General features: G+C 39.1%; 1 protein-coding gene across 2 annotated transcripts in view; it reads right to left on the bottom strand.

Moving 5' to 3' along the window:
• The window catches only part of LOC105675049 (uncharacterized), a 236,865-nt gene that overhangs the window by 44,394 nt on the left and 172,907 nt on the right, over nucleotides 1-19,564 (bottom strand). For both annotated transcript variants that reach the window (XM_067361107.1, XM_067361106.1), the window contains one exon: nucleotides 11,304-11,437. In XM_067361107.1, coding sequence (XP_067217208.1) covers nucleotides 11,304-11,437 — 134 coding nt within the window. The remainder of the gene's footprint in view (nucleotides 1-11,303; nucleotides 11,438-19,564) is intronic.

Below are 19,564 nucleotides of genomic sequence, written 5' to 3'. Positions count from 1 at the left end.
ATATCAAATTTACATAAAGTTGTAATGCAGCGTATACGTCATGTTGCTTTCACAGTACAGCATCATTCTAAAACTATGAATATTTATTTGCGACTCTCCAAATAATATTTTTATTCTGTCTTAATGTCTTATCTTATTTTTATTTTCTTTTTCGGTCATTTAATTTTCGTAACTCGTTATTTCAGTATAATTTTTCTGCATTGCGTCGATATTTTACACGACTGAATTAGAGCGAAATAATTCGAGAAAACTTTATTAAACTCTTCCATGAGATCTCCCGCGCAATCAGTGTTTTCTTTCCTTTCACGGCAAATTGCTTATTCCTAGAAGCAAAGTCGCGTTGAAAGTACTGCATAGGCAAAGTTAGGAGGTCAGTTGCAATAAAGTTAACATAAATACTCGCTGAGCAACGGGAAGTATATTTGCATAACAAAAACTTTTGGAATTGAGTGTTGAGGAAATTTTCAAAAGGAACTCTATAAGACATCTCTTCAGTATTGAATAAGCCGAAAGTTACTTGATGAAAATGTCACTTGATTCTATTGTTATCGCTCCAGTTTCTAATACTTTTTTCTTAGTGCGCGATAATTTATAGTTCGTAAGAGTCGAATGTCAAACATCAAGTATTTATTGATATATACATACATATGTATAAAGTTTTAAATTCCTCATGAATTATTAGATAACTAATTAATAGAATACTTTTATTTTGTTTCAAAATTTTTTAATTTAACTCGAATCATCGTGAATAGATCTTTCTTGTTGATGCTGGATTTCGGCTCAAATATATTATTCTTCGAGAAATCGGATTCTTCTAGGCAGAACGTATTTCGTTTCCCGTCTTTGGGTGAATTGATTATTGCATTGTGCTTTTCCGACAAACGTGACAAATGTCCCACGAGCAGCAAAGAATAAGGACAACCGTACATTTACCCGAAATGTTCAACGAGGCGTGAGAAGCTTATTTTCAAAATCGGACTTGATTGAAACGTGATTTCGCGATCTCCCATAATGTTCCGTTCATTTCGTTTGTTCATTGTTGTTTCTGTATATTATTCCTATTAAATTATTGAAAAAATTATTAAACACGTGTTTACATATGTTGCGTACGCGCTTTCTTAACGCAATACGCTTTGTTATTGGCGCTTTGAATAAAGTGCGTAATGGCAACACGATGAATGCGCAAAGCACAATTAATGTAAGCACAGTACGCGGATCCATCATATCAAACATGTATTACGTCCGTCGAAGACAATGTGGGAGAAGACACACGTGAACCATTAGCATTTTGCACGGGAATCACGAATGACGATAATAATCAGCGCACGCGCGGCACTGAGTCAATGCAATAATCAGGCTGGACTTTGCGTTCGCGTTAACGAGCTCGAGATTCGTGATTTCATGTTTACTTCCGGTAACGTGCACCGGATCGCAGAATTTGCCGTCTCGGGCATACACATGCGTGTCCACGCTTGCGCACGCGTGCGTCTATGCGTGTACTACAGGCAAACATACACGATACGGCCATTATACGGGACGGAGTTTACGGCGTGCGGAGTGTGTGTAGCAGATACTGCATATGTGTGTTGTGTGAGCAGTCTGCAATAGAGAGTATTGCCATGCAATATTGAGTGAATCTAATGAGGGGTATGCCCTCGTGCCGGTATTAATACTGCTAATCCAATTAGTTGATAATCTGCAGTGCTCAAATGTGACCAGGGCTATTAAGGCTCCTGGTCCCGTAGCCGTGAACTCCGCGTTGACAGTGGCGACATAATTGTGGTAGGAATAAAAACCTAGTCGAATTTACCTAGTCGATTTATTGTATAAGTAAATAGTGTAACAGTTTGACCTAATCAATTGATACGATAAAAGTAAATTACTGAATAACATACAAAATGCTAATTTATAATTCAAAAATTTGTTTACAAAAAAATAAACGCGATAAATACAGAATATATATAGCTTAGTACCGTTACCGACATGTCCATATGACAGAAATTCTCATGCAGCGTCTTAGGTGGAGAATCGATGAACTATTAGACGTGAAAAAATGACATGTTGACTACCCAATTTATTCTTGCGTGCCATTTCGTTAATATTCGTTAAATGTTAGTGCTGTGATATGTGACGTGTTCATGAAACCTGTAAAATTATCCGAAAACTAAGATTAGCAGGGAAAGCCCAACGTAGAAGGAGTATTTTCTACTCATACAGACAGCTGTCAACCGTGTGTTTTCTCGCATAATTAGGCTTCGCTTCACGGTTGATTTAACGATTGTTTATAACCTGTCAAGGAAAAAGCATAGTTTTCGGACAATTTTACAGGTGTCTTAAAGCGATCTAGAGTGTTACTTTGTTAAATTATCATTTTATTTAGAAATGGCACGCAAGAATTCTCGGCGTGTCATTTCTCGCTTCTGACGTCACGAATCTAATATGGCTGCGGTGACTACCCAGGAGCCTTAATCTATCTTTCAGAATAAAATGATTTGAACTTTTCAAATCTTCTAAATTTCTATCTGTGAGAAGAGGCAAATTTGCTCAATATTATACTTAGTTCTTAATAAACAGCATAATCAAGAATTAATAAATTAAAGTATTCCAACTTTTTGTCTCGAAAGATGAACACTTCAACTTAATGTTACCATTGTCATTATCATCTTTCCTCTTCAGAAACAAAGAATTTTCTCGCATCCAGCGCGATTTTTTTGGTGGCTGGTCGTAACTCTACGCGCGCCCTTATTCTACGATGGATCCCAGAGGATTCTGTGAGCCTGGCAGGCCGACACGATCGCATCGAACGAGCCAGATCGAATTCAGGCGTTCAACAGAATTAAGCGATCGACCCGCGGCGCATGATACCCGCGGGATTGTCGACAGAAAAATGCCCGCGAGTCCGCTCGTCGCTTTTCGTTACGTTTACGAGCCTCGTAAAACCCCGACGAACGTACATATATCTTCCTCTCTCGTCTCTCGCACATTCCCGTCCTCCGTGGCGACAGCCACTCACATTTCAAAGTTACGGCCACTCGTGCCTTTGTAGATCATGTGTAATATAACGCGAAATACGCGATCAATTGCAAAACTTTAATAAATCACAACTCGTTGACTAAATGAGTGATAAGCGAAGTTTTTATATGATTTTAATTTACAATAATGAGATACCGCAAAAATATCGTAGGAAGTAATGAGATTTACGAAAATTAATAATCCGGACGAAACAATTTCTATTTAACACAATTCGCAATCTTTTTTAAATTATATTTTCTTATCTATGAGATAAAGTAAGGATAAAATCTATTTAACTGAGTTTAAGCAACGTTGACGCAACTAATTTCAAGTCGCACACAAGAGAATTCAGAACTTTAGCGAAACTATCAGTCGACCCGCAAGAAGGGAATCGTTCACCAAGATACGCGGAGAAATCAACGGCGAGAAAATTGTCTCCGACAATCGCGAGTTCGATTACCGCGACTTCATATATAACACAAGACTCGTCTTCACACAAGGTTCGTTGCACGTGTGTGCGCCCTGTGTACGTCGCCGACCGGACCCGCGGGAACCGTACACGTCGCTGTATACGTTACACACGCGTGTACCTATGTACTACATGTATTTCGGGCGAGCGCGAGAAACCGGCATTCCACGCGGTCCATCGGGAGTCCTGGCAGCAGGATCAAAACACCGCTGGGAGATTTCCCGATAAACAACGGTAAAGTCAACTTGTACAAGCTGTACATACGTGAGACCATTCCCATTTTGAACGGGCTTTTTTTGTCGGCTAACCCTCCAAGACTTCGGATGTGTAAAGTTTCATATCGTTTTACTCGTATAAATTTTCTGAAAATCTGACAACTTTTTTAGTAGAAAAATATATTTTTATATGTGTGAGAAATTTAGCACTAAATTAATATTTTATTCTCCATAAAAATATCAAGATTAATAATTGTGTTTAATTAAGAAATGAAGAGAAATGGAAATTTCCGGGAAATTACTCGTCAGAGATAAAATATCAATGTCCGATTAAAGCGTTATAAGATAAAAACGTATCTATTTGAAGAGAAGAGATACGACGTATTGAATTCGAAATAGAACATCACAATATTTTCCATTATTTAGTAGCTTCTCGATCGCCGTTGGGAAATCATCGATACGCGATAATATATCGATAGCAAGCAAGAGGATAAAGTGGCTGACCCAGTTTTACGATCCAGATAGTGATGGTGGATGCGAGCACAATTTATCGATTGTGTCCCGTCATTGTTTCTATTCCTGCTACATGACTTCCGTCGTTTTTAGCACTGTCCAGTGTCCTGGAATTTTAGCATCAAATACCACGAAATGTTCTCGTACCTTTCGTGGAAACGTGACGCAACGTCCGGGAAGAGTGACAAGCGCGTCCAATAGAATATAACTCATTCGAGAAAAATGCACTTTCCGACGCGCACGGTTAGCCGGGCACTTTGATTTAATCGATACCATTCTGTCCCGACGAATTGAGAGAGCGTTCTCGACTCGTTACATTACGCGCGTGTGTCTTTCGAATAATTACGCAAAAAAAAAAAAGAGAGGAAAAGAATCACCGTTGAAAATTCATTATTATCGAAAACGATGGGAAGACACGCGCTCGAAAAGAAAGGGTGCAAAAGGGAGAAGGAATTGTGCGAGTGGAAAGGGCGCGCGAGGATCGTACGGTAGGAGTGGGGTCTCGAGAGGCCTCTTTGCCGAGGACAGCTTTGATCGTGTTTTCGTCGATGGGGAAAATTCGAAACGCTTTCGCGAGAAGCGCGTTTCGTTTTCCCGTCTAAGCTACAACGCTCTTGGCTACGATGGAAAAAAAGCGAGCAGAAAAGATCATACAAGTGCATACAGTAAGAGTAGTTTTCCCCAACCTGTCTTGCCATTTCCCTTTTGCTTTTTGTATCGACCCTTTGCCCTCCGCTCCGATTTTCTTGTATGCCGGGTGGTTTGCCCGCGCGATGCGTGTTAGTTCTACTTTAACGTTTTTAGGTTCATTAGCAAACGTCAAAGTTAAAACTCGACGTCGTAAAAGTTGCTATTGGCGCTCGTGCAGAAAGTTTTGGAAAACGTCGTGTTATTTTTTTTTCCTTTTCTTTGAATCACATACGTTTAAGCCGCAGAAGTTTATGCTGGAAAACTCAATTTTAAACTAGTCAAAGAATCTGTAGGAAAAAATACAACTTGAGAAATGCGCTTTTACGCAATAATTACATGTTATATGTATTGCATTATTGTTGACGAAGCTGTGAATAGCAAACAAATTTAAGATTTTATTTGAAAGATATCTATGTTTCTGTTTTGCGCACACTTTTTTTTCCAAGTTGGTATCAATATGACTACGTCACTTTCTTTGATAAAAATTTCAAGCATTGTAAGAAACAAAAAAGGTAATCAAAATCGTACTCGATTTTTTATTCTTTGTACATTCGGCTTAATGGGCGCCGAAGCGAATGTAAAGGACGGTTAATCTTCTTATCAGAAAATACGACACCTCTCTGTTTGGGGGACAAAAGCAATCTACACGAGGACAACTAGGAAACAATTTATTCGGTATCGAATAGCCGCATTTTCTTGTTTTTCTCCAACTTGATTACGTGTCCGACCGATCGATCGAACATTACTATCGTCTCCCTGTAGCCACTGCAGTAAGTCCCCTTCTTAATTTCTATCACGACTCGATGACAAATAGCACGCTATAGAGAAAGAAAAAGCAATAGACACCGTTGATTGAATGGGAAATGAAATTATTAATATCTTGCTGTCCGCAGTATCGTGGCGGCACGATATTCATCAGGGACAGAAAAATCGGGCGAACAAACGCCCGTACTTTCGATTCGTTAAGGCTCCTGGGTAGTCACCGCAGCCATATTAGATTCGTGACGTCAGAAGCGAGAAATGACACGCCGAGAATTCTTGCGTGCCATTTCTAAATAAAATGATAATTTAACAAAGTAACACTCTAGATCGCTTTAAGACACCTGTAAAATTGTCCGAAAACTATGCTTTTTCCTTGACAGGTTATAAACAATCGTTAAATCAACCGTGAAGCGAAGCCTAATTATGCGAGAAAACACACGGTTGACAGCTGTCTGTATGAGTAGAAAATACTCCTTCTACGTTGGGCTTTCCCTGCTAATCTTAGTTTTCGGATAATTTTACAGGTTTCATGAACACGTCACATATCACAGCACTAACATTTAAGGCTCCTGGTCCCGTAGCCGTGAACTCCGCGTTGACAGTGGCGACATAATTGTGGTAGGAATAAAAACCTAGTCGAATTTACCTAGTCGATTTATTGTATAAGTAAATAGTGTAACAGTTTGACCTAATCAATTGATACGATAAAAGTAAATTACTGAATAACATACAAAATGCTAATTTATAATTCAAAAATTTGTTTACAAAAAAATAAACGCGATAAATACAGAATATATATAGCTTAGTACCGTTACCGACATGTCCATATGACAGAAATTCTCATGCAGCGTCTTAGGTGGAGAATCGATGAACTATTAGACGTGAAAAAATGACATGTTGACTACCCAATTTATTCTTGCGTGCCATTTCGTTAATATTCGTTAAATGTTAGTGCTGTGATATGTGACGTGTTCATGAAACCTGTAAAATTATCCGAAAACTAAGATTAGCAGGGAAAGCCCAACGTAGAAGGAGTATTTTCTACTCATACAGACAGCTGTCAACCGTGTGTTTTCTCGCATAATTAGGCTTCGCTTCACGGTTGATTTAACGATTGTTTATAACCTGTCAAGGAAAAAGCATAGTTTTCGGACAATTTTACAGGTGTCTTAAAGCGATCTAGAGTGTTACTTTGTTAAATTATCATTTTATTTAGAAATGGCACGCAAGAATTCTCGGCGTGTCATTTCTCGCTTCTGACGTCACGAATCTAATATGGCTGCGGTGACTACCCAGGAGCCTTAACGAATATTAACGAAATGGCACGCAAGAATAATAGCGTTTTCGATTATACAGGATTTGAACGACCCAGGGTTGATCAATCACTATTTTACTATAAATGCAAGTCTTTCATTGGTGGAGAGGTTGCAATGACGTCATTAACCAACCCTGGGTCGTTCAAATCCTGTATAATCAAAAACGCTATAAATTGGGTAGTCAACATGTCATTTTTTCACGTCTAATAGTTCATCGATTCTCCACCTAAGACGCTGCATGAGAATTTCTGTCATATGGACATGTCGGTAACGGTACTAAGCTATATATATTCTGTATTTATCGCGTTTATTTTTTTGTAAACAAATTTTTGAATTATAAATTAGCATTTTGTATGTTATTCAGTAATTTACTTTTATCGTATCAATTGATTAGGTCAAACTGTTACACTATTTACTTATACAATAAATCGACTAGGTAAATTCGACTAAATTTTTATTCCTACCACAATTTGATTAATTAAATTTTGAAAGAAAAATGTCACACTTTAACTTAAAAAATTTGCTTTATCTATACTTTTTAAAGCGTATTTCGACAGGCGCATTCAACTGTACATATTCAATAATTTTTTAATAATAATAATTTTTCTATTATATATGAACTTTTCCGCGCGCGTTAAATTTCTCTTCAGAAAAAATTGGCATAAATTTTGCCTACGGATATGTCGTTAATGGGAAAGCTAGAGCGCTGTACGTACATACGACAAAATTGATTTGATAGATACATGTGTCTACACTCCGATTTCGCCGGTAAGCTGCTTTCGCGGCGAAATCTGATTTCGCGTAAAGCGATAGTGTCCGCGCACGAAGCACTGATAATAAAGACAATGAAAGCGTTGTCAAGAAAATCTTGTTTTTTGTCAGCGACTCATAAAGTTTTAACATATGCTACAAATAAGACTAATAATAATAATAAATAATGACGGGCAGCTTGTGATTGAATAAACAAAAAAATTTGATTATCTATTTACATTCTTGTAGTTTAGTTCAATTTTTTCTCATTTCTGAATTTTCAGCAGAATTCTAAAGCTAAATTTTTTCATTTTATCGCAAGCTGCATATCGCGGTGGAATAGTCAGTGCACACAATTTTCCGCTTCATTATGTTTGCAATTGAAAAATATTAATAACGAGAAGGAAACATTACGGGAACAATGCAAAGTGTAGTAATATTCACAGAACAATCGGTAAAAGAAAAAAAAATCAACGCATGGTTTGCTAAACGGGCTCGGCGTAACGTAAAAGATTGTCGTGCAATGTGCAAAATGTGTTCCTCAGAAAAGAGTAATTTCGCGCCAAATTGATCGCCGTCGCCGGAGCCAAAGCAAATCTCCGTTGAACCGTCAACAAAGCGGCGGGCAAAGTACATTTCCCTCCTTTTGCTCGGAGCACTCGGTACTTTGATTGTCGCAGGCGTTCCTGTAAATTAGAACAGACTGCGCGCCTCGAGAAAAACGGCAAATTGCTCGCAGCATCGCTCACGTTTTGTATACAGGTCGATTAACCCTCGCAGGACCAAGTTCTGCATTGTAACATAGCAGACTAAAGCAACTTCAATTATCTTTAATCGGTCAAAATTACTTTTTTTTAATTTAAATGTAAATTCTTTTTTTTTTTATCAAGTTTATTTATTTTTCTTCTAAAATGTTATTTTGTTTTAATAATTATATATATAAGTTATAATAATTATATATTTATTTTACACTGTTAGATTATTTTTTATACAATTTGACTGCTGACTACATTGCATATACGATACCTGCATATGTTTGTATATGTTTACTACGAAAGCGCTTTATTTTTCCGGTAGTAAAAAAAGATTCTATAGAAAATTTTTATGGCGTTTTTTATCTGTTTTCTTCGTGCGATCGATGTAAATTTTCTTGAATTTATTCGCGCAAGTTAATAAGCGAAGTATACGAAGTTGACGACACGATTCCGACAAGTTTTCTTTTATCTACTCTATTCCTGCAATTTTGTTTTGCAATCGTACTGGATATTACTTTGCGAATAATTTGAGTTTACGATTTTGGAGTAAAGTAGAAAAATATCAATACAGCTTTATTATTCATTTAAAAAAAAGCATACGGAATCGAGATCTTTTTTATATTTTATGCGTATCCGTCGATCGTAAGTTCCGCGCAAACATTGCGTCCGTCTCGCCGATCCAACCCACAACAGTTTTATTTCGAAATTGCACCCCGCTTCATATAAATTCGTAAATAATTTGATTTTATGATTTTTTGTGAAAGATAGAAAAAATATTGCTGCGAAATATTGTTAAAGTTATCTCTCGAGAGAAAAGCGGAAACGAGATTTTTTTCGCATTTTCCCGTAGGAGCAATGGATTAATCTTAAGTTACCTAGTATTCGATGAAGCCGGTTGACACAATAGTCGATTGCGTGCCTTTTTATTAACATACGAGGCGAAACTGCAATCGCGATCGATATAGTGACATATGGCTGTGCTGAAAACCGCCCAGACGCCACTTTTTACACGTAATGGCTCGAATCCGACGTCGGTCGCACGTCTTTTTTTTTCTCTTTTTTTTTGTGATGCGAAGTGATATACGGGCGGCTGGTATCGGCGAGATGGGAATTTAATGCGAGCCCATATTTGAATGATACGACGCTTTTAAAGCGACTAGCGAGATGGTAATAGTCTTTCTTTATTATTACACCCCTACGCAGACAAGTTTCAGCCATTTTTCAAATGAATCGTTCCAAAGTCGCGCGAAAGTTTCCGACGATTCCAAATAATTTCTCCGGTTCGATTCAGACGCCAGGACCGACTCGTAAAATGATGTATGATCTATTATATTCTTATCTGCATGTGTAACGATGTATAAAATCATTAAATTATAGCTGCGCACAATGCATTTTTAATATAATTTAATAGGATCGATCAGTCACTCTCTTTTAATATATAATTGCTAATAGAAATTATTGAATTCTTAATACCGTCTTATCAATTACTACATTAATATCGTCTCAATTAAAGTCCAATTTGATTTCATATGAAATTTAATTGTAAAATTGATACTTCCGGCTCTTTTATATTTCTTTTCTTTGACATCACGTAAATTTTTTCACGTGGTAGCTCGAATCCAACGTCGGATATATTTATGCTCTTTGCGTAACGCATTTGGATTCGTAATAAAATAGGTGTCTTTATGTGAAAAGGGATCTGCACTTGAAGGTAATCTCAAAGAAGCCTCGTAAAGTCGTTTCTCGGTCATGGATGTCGCAAATTCTCGGATTCTCGCGAATTTCACACGGGGCGCCGTATATATAACGTCAAAACACGTTTTGAAAGGAGTACAACGAATCATTCGCGAGAGACGTAGCAAAGATTGAACGGAGTTAAGAGCCGCGCTCAGTCAGGATTAGATTGTCCCAGGATAATACGCCGCTCTTCTATCGAAACGATTTCCCGAACTATTGGAAGAAACCCTCTCGCAGCTTATATTCCTCCTTTGAGGAAGGGTGTGATCGTAATGCTGCCCGTTCCTCACATCCTCTTTCATCCTTACCGGAAGGATCATGCATTCAAGGATTTTGGGAGAGAAGCTTTTTATAAAAAAAGCCGCCATTAGTCATACTTTAAAATTATCGAATCCACCTTGAACATAATTAAACTTTACAGAGAATTTGCAGTGTATTGAATTTAAATTACTTTATTTTGAAATCTATGTTTAAAAGTCCATGTTGAAAAACAATCTTATCATGTATCACTCTGTAGTATTGTACTGTAAAACTGTTCTTCCAGTTCTTTGTAGATTTTTAAGGCTCCTGGTCCCGTAGCCGTGAACTCCGCGTTGACAGTGGCGACATGTTTTAAAATTATTATTATTAAAAAATTATTGAATATGTACAGTTGAATGCGCCTGTCGAAATACGCTTTAAAAAGTATAGATAAAGCAAATTTTTTAAGTTAAAGTGTGACATTTTTCTTTCAAAATTTAATTAATCAAATTATCAATATCGGAAATTGAATCAATATCTCAATATTTTTAATGATTTTGTACAATAAGCTCTTGTGAAAGAGGCCAATTTAAAGCGTTTTTTTTTTTTGTAAGAAATAAGAAAAAGTATAATCAAAACGGCAGGAACTCCGTTATCACTTTCTGTTTCAAGAAAAGATAAACTAATGTAATCTCATCTTGAAGTCGGCGCTTTTTATCCAAAGAACACATAAAGTCATTTTCCGCGCCCGGGAGAACACGTACACGTCGTCGGTGCAATACACCAGTGACGGACGAGGCCTCGGGGAAGTTAGTTTGCGCTGAGAAAGTGAAGGATACTTTACCGGTTCGTCGTTGATGGTCCAACGTAGATTGGCCTTAGGCACGGACGGCCAAGCGGTGCAGTTGGCAGTCACGTTCTCGCCGACGGAATAGTGCGAGGACAGGCCCGTGATTTCCGGTCCCCTCTCCGGAGGCGCTGTGAACGTAAATTTTCCGTGTGAGGACGTGGTGAAAGTTTCCCCATAAACCAGTTACTTTCCTCCGGTTAGACTCTATAAACTTTCGACTATTATCCGGAGTTCTCCACTCGAGCGTTGCTTCGTTCGTTCTGTCCTCGTCGGGAAGACGGCGGGATAGGAAAAGAGAGGGAGTCGAGAGAGGTTTTCTCACTTTGCAAGGCGCAACTCGCGGAAACGCGACGCGAGATGAATTTTCTGGGTCTCAACATTTCTCCCAACACCCTCACCTAACATCACTCCAACGTGACAGGCTACAATAAGACTGCGTTGCATATTGGCAACATGCATTCGTAAGTAAAAAAATTCGAAGCAAGATTGAAGTGAGTTCTTAATTCGTAAAGTACATTTTAAATGGTGCACTAATGAAAACTAAGAAAATTAAAGGAAATCATTTGTTATCTCGAAATTAATGTTATATTTCGCGACACAAGTTTCATATATTATAACAATATATATTATTTTCTAAATCTTTATAATTAAAAAAAAAAGTTTACGACTCTAAAGTTTGATGTAGCACTCAAATAGCAAACGGCAAATCGATATGAATGTAAAAGCACACACTAGCGCACACTAGCAATGTAAAATAGAAATAATGAAAATACTCAAAACTTTACAAATTTTAAATTGAGCTTTCGAACAATGCGTTGCGAGCTGCTAGCGATAAAATGGATGAGAGCTCTTTTTTATTAAACAAAATAAAATTCCAACAAATAAATCAAATTCAGATACATAATTTAACGAATTTGTGCACGTCGACGATGAATAGTGAATGATAGCGTAGCGTTAAAGTTTATTCCATATTTAATTTAACGATTCGGATTGTATACAAAAATATTCTAAGCAACATTTTACTTATATTTTCTTGTCTACACATTTTTTCTCGCGCGATGCGATCCGCGCGATTTAAATCTTTGTTTACTTTGCTGAAACAATTTCCCGGTCTTCCGGCCGGTGACGCACAAGCCCGGATTAAGTTTTGTACGTTTTCGACCACGCCGCTCTGCACGAAGGAAATTAATTTTCAATTAAGTACGGTACGTGAGACTTTCCTGTTCGTGATTAAACGAGGAGACGCATCGATTCTCGTAGATATTGACTCGTAGATATAGCAAATACTTTTGTCGTGGATCATAGAATGAATAATTATACTTTGGGCACGAAAGATTATGCAGATGAAAAAGCAAAGTCAATAATACAAGCGTTCACTTGTCGCAGTAAACAAAATTACGATGCAATAGCAACATTGATTAAAATGGTTGCTTTCACCGAAGCAAAAAATTACTAAATTTTATTCACATTTGACAGAGAGAGAGCCGCGTGTGTTTACAGCGGAACAATAGCCAGGGGCCATTATTCTCCGGACAATTAATCACTTGATGGACTAATAATTAGATTCAACGCGGTAACTGTTATGCTTTCGAAGTACCATCCCATGATTTGTAAATGAGGGCTCCATAGTTTATTATTTAAACAACAACACAGATTCTACTTATAGGCGTATTGCCTAAGGATTGTGTTCGACTTGGTTGAAAGATATTGAGACCAATTTCTTAGAAAAATATATTTTATTTTTCCTCGTCAGAGAAGTAGAGTAATGTACAAGTTTTGTGTTTGATTTGATTAAGGGCGCCAGAGGCGCTTTCTCGGCAAGAGTGTAAGGCCGAGAATCAAAAGAAAAATTGACGGGCGCGGTAAGAAATTACCGGCCGCGTCTTAGTGTGTTGAACGGGTCCTAAAAAGGACGGTTCAACTGAGTTAGCTCGTTGCAGCCCCTTTCCCGGCGTCGGTGGAACTCCGTTCGGGAAGTGGTCTTCCGTCTGACAACTGCTCTCTGAGCAGGCTCTGAGCGGTGAAGTCTGTACTGCGATGGATCGAGTCTCTGGTGTGCTGGTGGTGGCAACCGTCTCGGCTCTCGGAATTACGGATTGCTCCGTGTACCGAGGAGAGAGAGGTCTCCGAATTCGGATGTCGCCTTGAGTGAGCGTGTCCCTTGGTGGTCGAGTCAACCGGACGCAGAACTCTAGTGGGATTAATTTCCACACTAGAGACTGAGGAGGTGACGGCGAAAGTGGAGTATCCGCGGGCCGCTTGGTTGAAGTGCGTGGCCGATGCTGGGACTCTGCTTTCTTTTTACACGCCTTGCGAGGCAGTGTGAGAAAAACGGCGAGACTATGTGTCTCTGTTAGATTCTGCCGAGGCAGAGTACGACTCAGTTCAAGGGCCCTGGGGAGAGCTCGCCTTGAAGCGAGTGAGTGAGTAAAGATCTGCAGAGCAGCTCTTTTATATCTCCTCGATCGAAGCTTGATCGCGAGAAAGCTCTTCACCGCCTGTGCCACCTGGCGGTGGGTCCGCAAGCTTATAACTGGTAGAAGGCCTGCGGCGCGTAGCGGCGCCGCGGCGTATTATGCCGCTTCAGTAAGCTGTGTGGCGGTGAGCCGCCACAGGACCCCCTTGGCAGTTTTTAAGCCTGAAAACGAGTAGTTGGTTTTGATGTTTTGCTGCTCCTCTTCTTGTCGGCTGTGGAGGGTCTTGACTGCTTGGCTGCGGCTGGTTCTATTGGCTGCTTGTGGTCGTCCCTGACGTATGCTGACTTCAATTGGTCTATGGGGACGTTGATTGGCTTGTCGTTGACCAATAGCCTGTAGACTTTTTCGTTTGTTGTACGACTTGATAAGGTCCGTCGTATGGCTGCTGTAGCGCCCTGGTTGGGCCGTCGTGTCTGACGACAACCTTTTTGACAGTTGGCCAAGTCCTTGTGAATGAAGGTGCTGCCGTGGCCGTGTCGTTGTATGCGTGGGCGGAGTTTGCTCATTTTTTAATGCAAATGATCCACAAACTCGCCCGTTTGTTAATCTTCTCTGATTTGCGCTGCGTCGCTGTCTTGCGTCTCGCCAGTTTTCTCTGATTGGCCCATCTTTCTCGACCAGTCGTCGGGGTCACCAGTTTATAGGCGCATTCGCGGCAGAGTGTAAGGCCGCGAGTTTCGAATGAAAGGTGACGGGCGCGGTAAGATATTACCGGCCGCGTCTGCGTGGTTGGAATCGGGTCCTTAACAGGACGATTCATGCGAGGGTGCGTGTTGCATCCCTGCGGCGAGGTTTGCGTTGCGGTGGAGCATGTCTCCGTTGTGCCATGCGCTGCGACCGTCCGGCTCTCGATGGCGCAAGTGAATCTGCGAGCTGAGGCGGGAGAGGCCTTCGCATTCGGATGTCCCCTGGAACGTGAGTGTCACGTGGGGGCCGAGTCAACCGGGCACAGAACTCTAAGGGAATTATTTTCCGCTGTAGAGTCTGTGGTGGCGACGGCGATGCTGGTGCGTCAGCTGACCGTAGCTGTACATCCTACGTGAGGTGTGCGGTCAGAGCTGAGACTGAGTCTTTCGCTTCCGTGCCTTCCCAGGCACTGTGAAAAGTCGAGAAGACTTGCTGGTTGCGCTCTTCGAAGCAGAGCTGTGACTCCGTTCAAGGGCCCTTTGTGAGAGCTCGCCTTGAAGCGAGTGAGTGAGTAAAGATCTGCAGAGCAGCTCTTTTATATCTCCTCGATCGAAGCTTGATCGCGAGAAAGCTCTTCACCGCCTGTGCCACCTGGCGGTGGGTCCGCAAGCTTATAACTGGTAGAAGGCCTGCGGCGCGTAGCGGCGCCGCGGCGTATTATGCCGCTTCAGTAAGCTGTGTGGCGTGAGCCGCCACACTACTATAATTTAACATACCGTCAACTTGAAGCTATATTTTGCTAAAATCTATTTTATTATTTTACTGTAAAATAAAGTTTAGCTAAAGTTACAAGTCTGTGTGTGTGTGTGTATAGTTTATTTTATCCATATTTCATTATAATATTAATATATTCATATATTAATATTTCTTATTTTTACAACAAAACTTTAAAGTCATGTTAATAATTTTTATGTTCTCTAACAATAATTGAACCACTAGTCTTCAATAATCGTTAATCTTCGATTTCTTTGTAGCGCTCTCGTTACAGGCTGTCGCACATACGTCGATCCACAATCAATTACTCGATTTATCGCGAATCGGCTCTCGGTCGGTCATGTATATCGGCATGCTCGGTGTCTCTAATAGCGTTAATTGGCACGCCGGATTATGAGAGACATTCACATTCGGGTGGGCGCAACCGAATGCTCAATTAAACATCCGACCCTGGTTGTCCGAGAGCACACGTTGCAGCAGCACGTCGGTGCAGCCCTATCTCGGATTCGGTCCATTAATGCCTTCCGCCCCCCTCGAAATATCCAGGGCGCAATTAAAACCCAGAATTTCGGGCGTGTCACGCGCCGGGAATCTCGACCGACGCCACCGGCGCCACCGCTGTCGATTTCGCGTCGAGTAAAACGCGAATGAGCGGAAGATGAGAAGCGTAAAAGGGCGGAAAGAGTAGTACCTGAGAGTACTGTGGAGAGAAGAGAGGTAAAGGGAAATTTGCGAGAGATTGCAGAAAAGCGCCCTGGAAAATTGAGACCTGGTCGCCCTGCATCTACGAACATGTGCCGCCGAAAGTTCTACCATGATAATTTCGCCGTGCATTAAGCTTGTAATGGAGTCGATTATTTTGCAGAGATACCCGGTTCCTTCTGTGAAATTTCATTCTCGACGATCAGTATGAGACGTGATAAATCCTGTTAAAATAAAATTGAGGCTTACAAAAAGCAATTACTCAATCTCGGAAGCGGCATCTAAAGGCAAGTTACATCAAGCAAATTTGATAAATTAACAGCTAAAACAATTTGCAATAAAAAATACGTGAGTCATTTAATGAGATTTGTTTTTTTCTGGAACTTTTAAATTTGTATATATATGCAACTTGTAAATGTAACAAGAATTTTCAGCTGATGCTGCAGTTGGACATAAACAACTGTAACATACAAATTTTGTAATAATTAAGCACAACCAAAATAAGATAAAACTTAATATAACTATTTGTTTGATAAAAATCAACATTTATCGCAATACAATCGGCTAGCTTAATTTCGCTTTTAGATTATTTAAAATTTAGGTGTTTTCAAACTTCTTTTGACGCGTATATAAAAAATCTAGTATTTTACTTTATTGACAAAACAATTTTTTGTGCCTCTGTGTATTTGCGCCCAAGTCTTTTGATTTTATATTTTTCGAGAGTCAAATGCTTATTGAAGTTTCATCACAAAAGTATTCGCATTATCGATTTTCACGGAGAATAGGAAATAACGCGCATACCGGTAGCTGCCGGGGGGCAAAATCAGGAAAAGAGGGAAAGAAATTTGTCAGGATTGCGGAAAGTTGGATAACCTGACGTTCTGCCAGGATTCGAGCATTCGCGAGCGCATTCGGCCGCGCGGAAAGTATTCCTCTGCAATAACTCTGCCGACAGTGATTTAAGCGCGTAATTACGAGGATTATTGCAGGCACAGCAGGTTTTTTACGTTTTCCTTTCTTTTTTTTTGCAGAATTTAATATGCATAACGACGAAATCTTATCCGCGACGAGTGTGTGCTAGAAACTATTCTCATTTCCTCACACAAGTCACTTCAATTATAAACACACGTAGTTGATGATTACATGGTAAAAAATAAATTAGATTTAATAAATATCAAACTATGTAAATATAATAAAATTGATAATACAAGAGGTTTTGCAAAATAGCACACACAACGGTTAGTCTAACTGTAGCAACGGGAAATACGGAAATTTTTTGGATGCTTTATGGCGAATAAAAAAATGTAACTTTCTATTAAAATTCACTTTCTATATTGTGTCCGTATTATAATGCCGATATTACATCGCTCCAAATATCGCTCCTTTTCTGGCGTAATAATCTCCGCAAGAGTTAAGTTCCTAATTGAGAGGGTTGTCGGGAGAAGATAGCTTGCTTTCATATTCCGCGGTAACTTTACGTGCAAAATGAAATTGCTTTTTGAAGGCACTGCAATTTATACGAACTGTGAGCCTCGTGGCGTCTCTATAAGGCATGAAATGAATATTAAACTGCGGGCGATTTAATCCAATTAATTCGTCGACGTACACCGCTGTCTGCATAAATCCGCGTGAACGTGGACGAAGGAAAATATCCGGAAATATTATCAATGAGAATAAATTTATTCGGTGTTGATTTTCACGTAAATTTGAAGCCAAAACAATATAGTAGTAGAAAGACAGCGCAATTGTGTCAAAATTTAGGATTGAATGTCAATTCTTTGCTTACTATGCCATTAAATGTACGACATTTGCGATTGCGATATTTAATATGTTTTTATCTTATTGCTTTTCAACACATTTTTATATCTAATTTTTGCTTTATTTATATCTACATTTATCTATCTTTATATATCTATATTTATCTATCTTTATTTATATCTACATTTTGCTTTATTTTCATAGAATCAAAAGCATACACACAAGCACGGTAATTAAAAGAAATAAATATACGTGTATATGTACATAAACTTTTTCATAATTATTTAAGCAGCACGTTTTGAAAGTGATTCGCAATATGTGACGCGCAACTAATTGTTGTTGAATTAAGTTTGTGAAGTAGCGCACATTCCCGATACAACATAACTCATTGACACACATTGACTTAATTAGCAATTAAAACTTTACGAGAGTATCAAGAGAAGAGATCATGTGCGCGTACGATTACACGTTTCTCTTGTTTCCCCCCGCCAATTTCGTGGATGTTGTAGAGTGCTGCTAATTACCTTGGCAGCCATGATATTGCAGCAATATTAATATTATTAATTTGATAATTGATTGTATTATTAATCGAAATTCTAAATGTATCTGTTAATTTAGATATCTCATTCACAATCGTATCATACTTATTACTTTATATTTGTATTCTTCCTTAACTCCTTCTTGTTCTATTTTACTTTCCTCCTTTACTTCGAATCTGTAGAATTTCGCGAATTGAGAATAAAATGTCGCATAGCAATCGTCCTTTGTAAAATGTTCGTCTTATCTCTCTCGTAGCGGTTTCAAAGTTGGCTTCCGTTTCGTGAAATTCACGAACGATAATCAAATTCGTATCCCTACAATACTGCATGTTGCGACTTGTTGTAGTAGCTTGCTTTTCTTGTAACCTTCCTTTCCGTGTTGGTATCCGGCTCGCCATTCCGCAAACCTACCTGTAACACGCTCGAACGATCGTTGTCGAGGAAATGAATTTTCTTCAACGAGAGCTTCCAGGATTCCCTTACGCTTCTTCGGTAAAACGGGTAGGGCAGCAAGAGTGGGACAAACCGCTGCGTTCTAAGCGTAGCTTTCTATTACATTTCAGTCGTAACAGCGACCACACAACGAGATAATAGGTGGAAAGAAAAAACGCGACAAACAGGCAAACCCTTATTGTGTTGTAAAATTTTTCCCGAGGAAAGTCATTGCGGGATAAAAACCATTTTTTGTAATTTTGACGAATGTCAGTTGGCATCTATAATAAAATTGTTGCGATCATTATCGCGTATTATAATTATAATACACCAAGAAGCTTTGCACTTTTAATATAGAAAATATAATTCTTTATTGACTAACTTTTCCGATTTTTATTCGAGTACGTTAATTTTTTACTCAATATTAAAAGTATAACAATAAAAATTAAGAAATAAGCGATTTTGAAAAATGATTTTGTTTTGAAACATATTTTAGCAGACTCAAGAAACATTTACGACAGTTCCAGTTTATGTCACGCGTGTATAACTTAATAATTCAGTTTATTGCGAGAATAATTTTTGTATTCTGTCACAAACCGATAGTGACTGATCAGTGAACTGCAATGCGCTTTTTATTATAATAGTGATGCGTCAAAAATACATTCTATCATTGCTTCCAAGATGCTGGTTTCTTCGAGTGACACCAGATAAAAGGAAGATATATCCCTGAAAGAAGCTCGATGTCGTTTCTCTCTCGGTTTTTCCTTCTTTAAACGATTCTCTTTGAACGAGACTGGCATGAATATTTATGGCCTCATGAATATTTACGATACTCCAAGGTACGTGCATGCCTGAACGTTATAACGTACATAGATACGTACGTACACGCGTATTGGCCAGAAAATGGAAATACTTCGGCATTTTGTGAAAATGCGCAAGATTAATC

The sequence above is a fragment of the Linepithema humile genome, chromosome 1 (genome assembly GCF_040581485.1).
Source record: "Linepithema humile isolate Giens D197 chromosome 1, Lhum_UNIL_v1.0, whole genome shotgun sequence".
Lineage (NCBI taxonomy): Eukaryota > Metazoa > Arthropoda > Insecta > Hymenoptera > Formicidae > Linepithema > Linepithema humile.
Note: the sequence above shows the minus strand (reverse complement) of the source record. Positions and strands in the feature narration are given on the sequence as shown.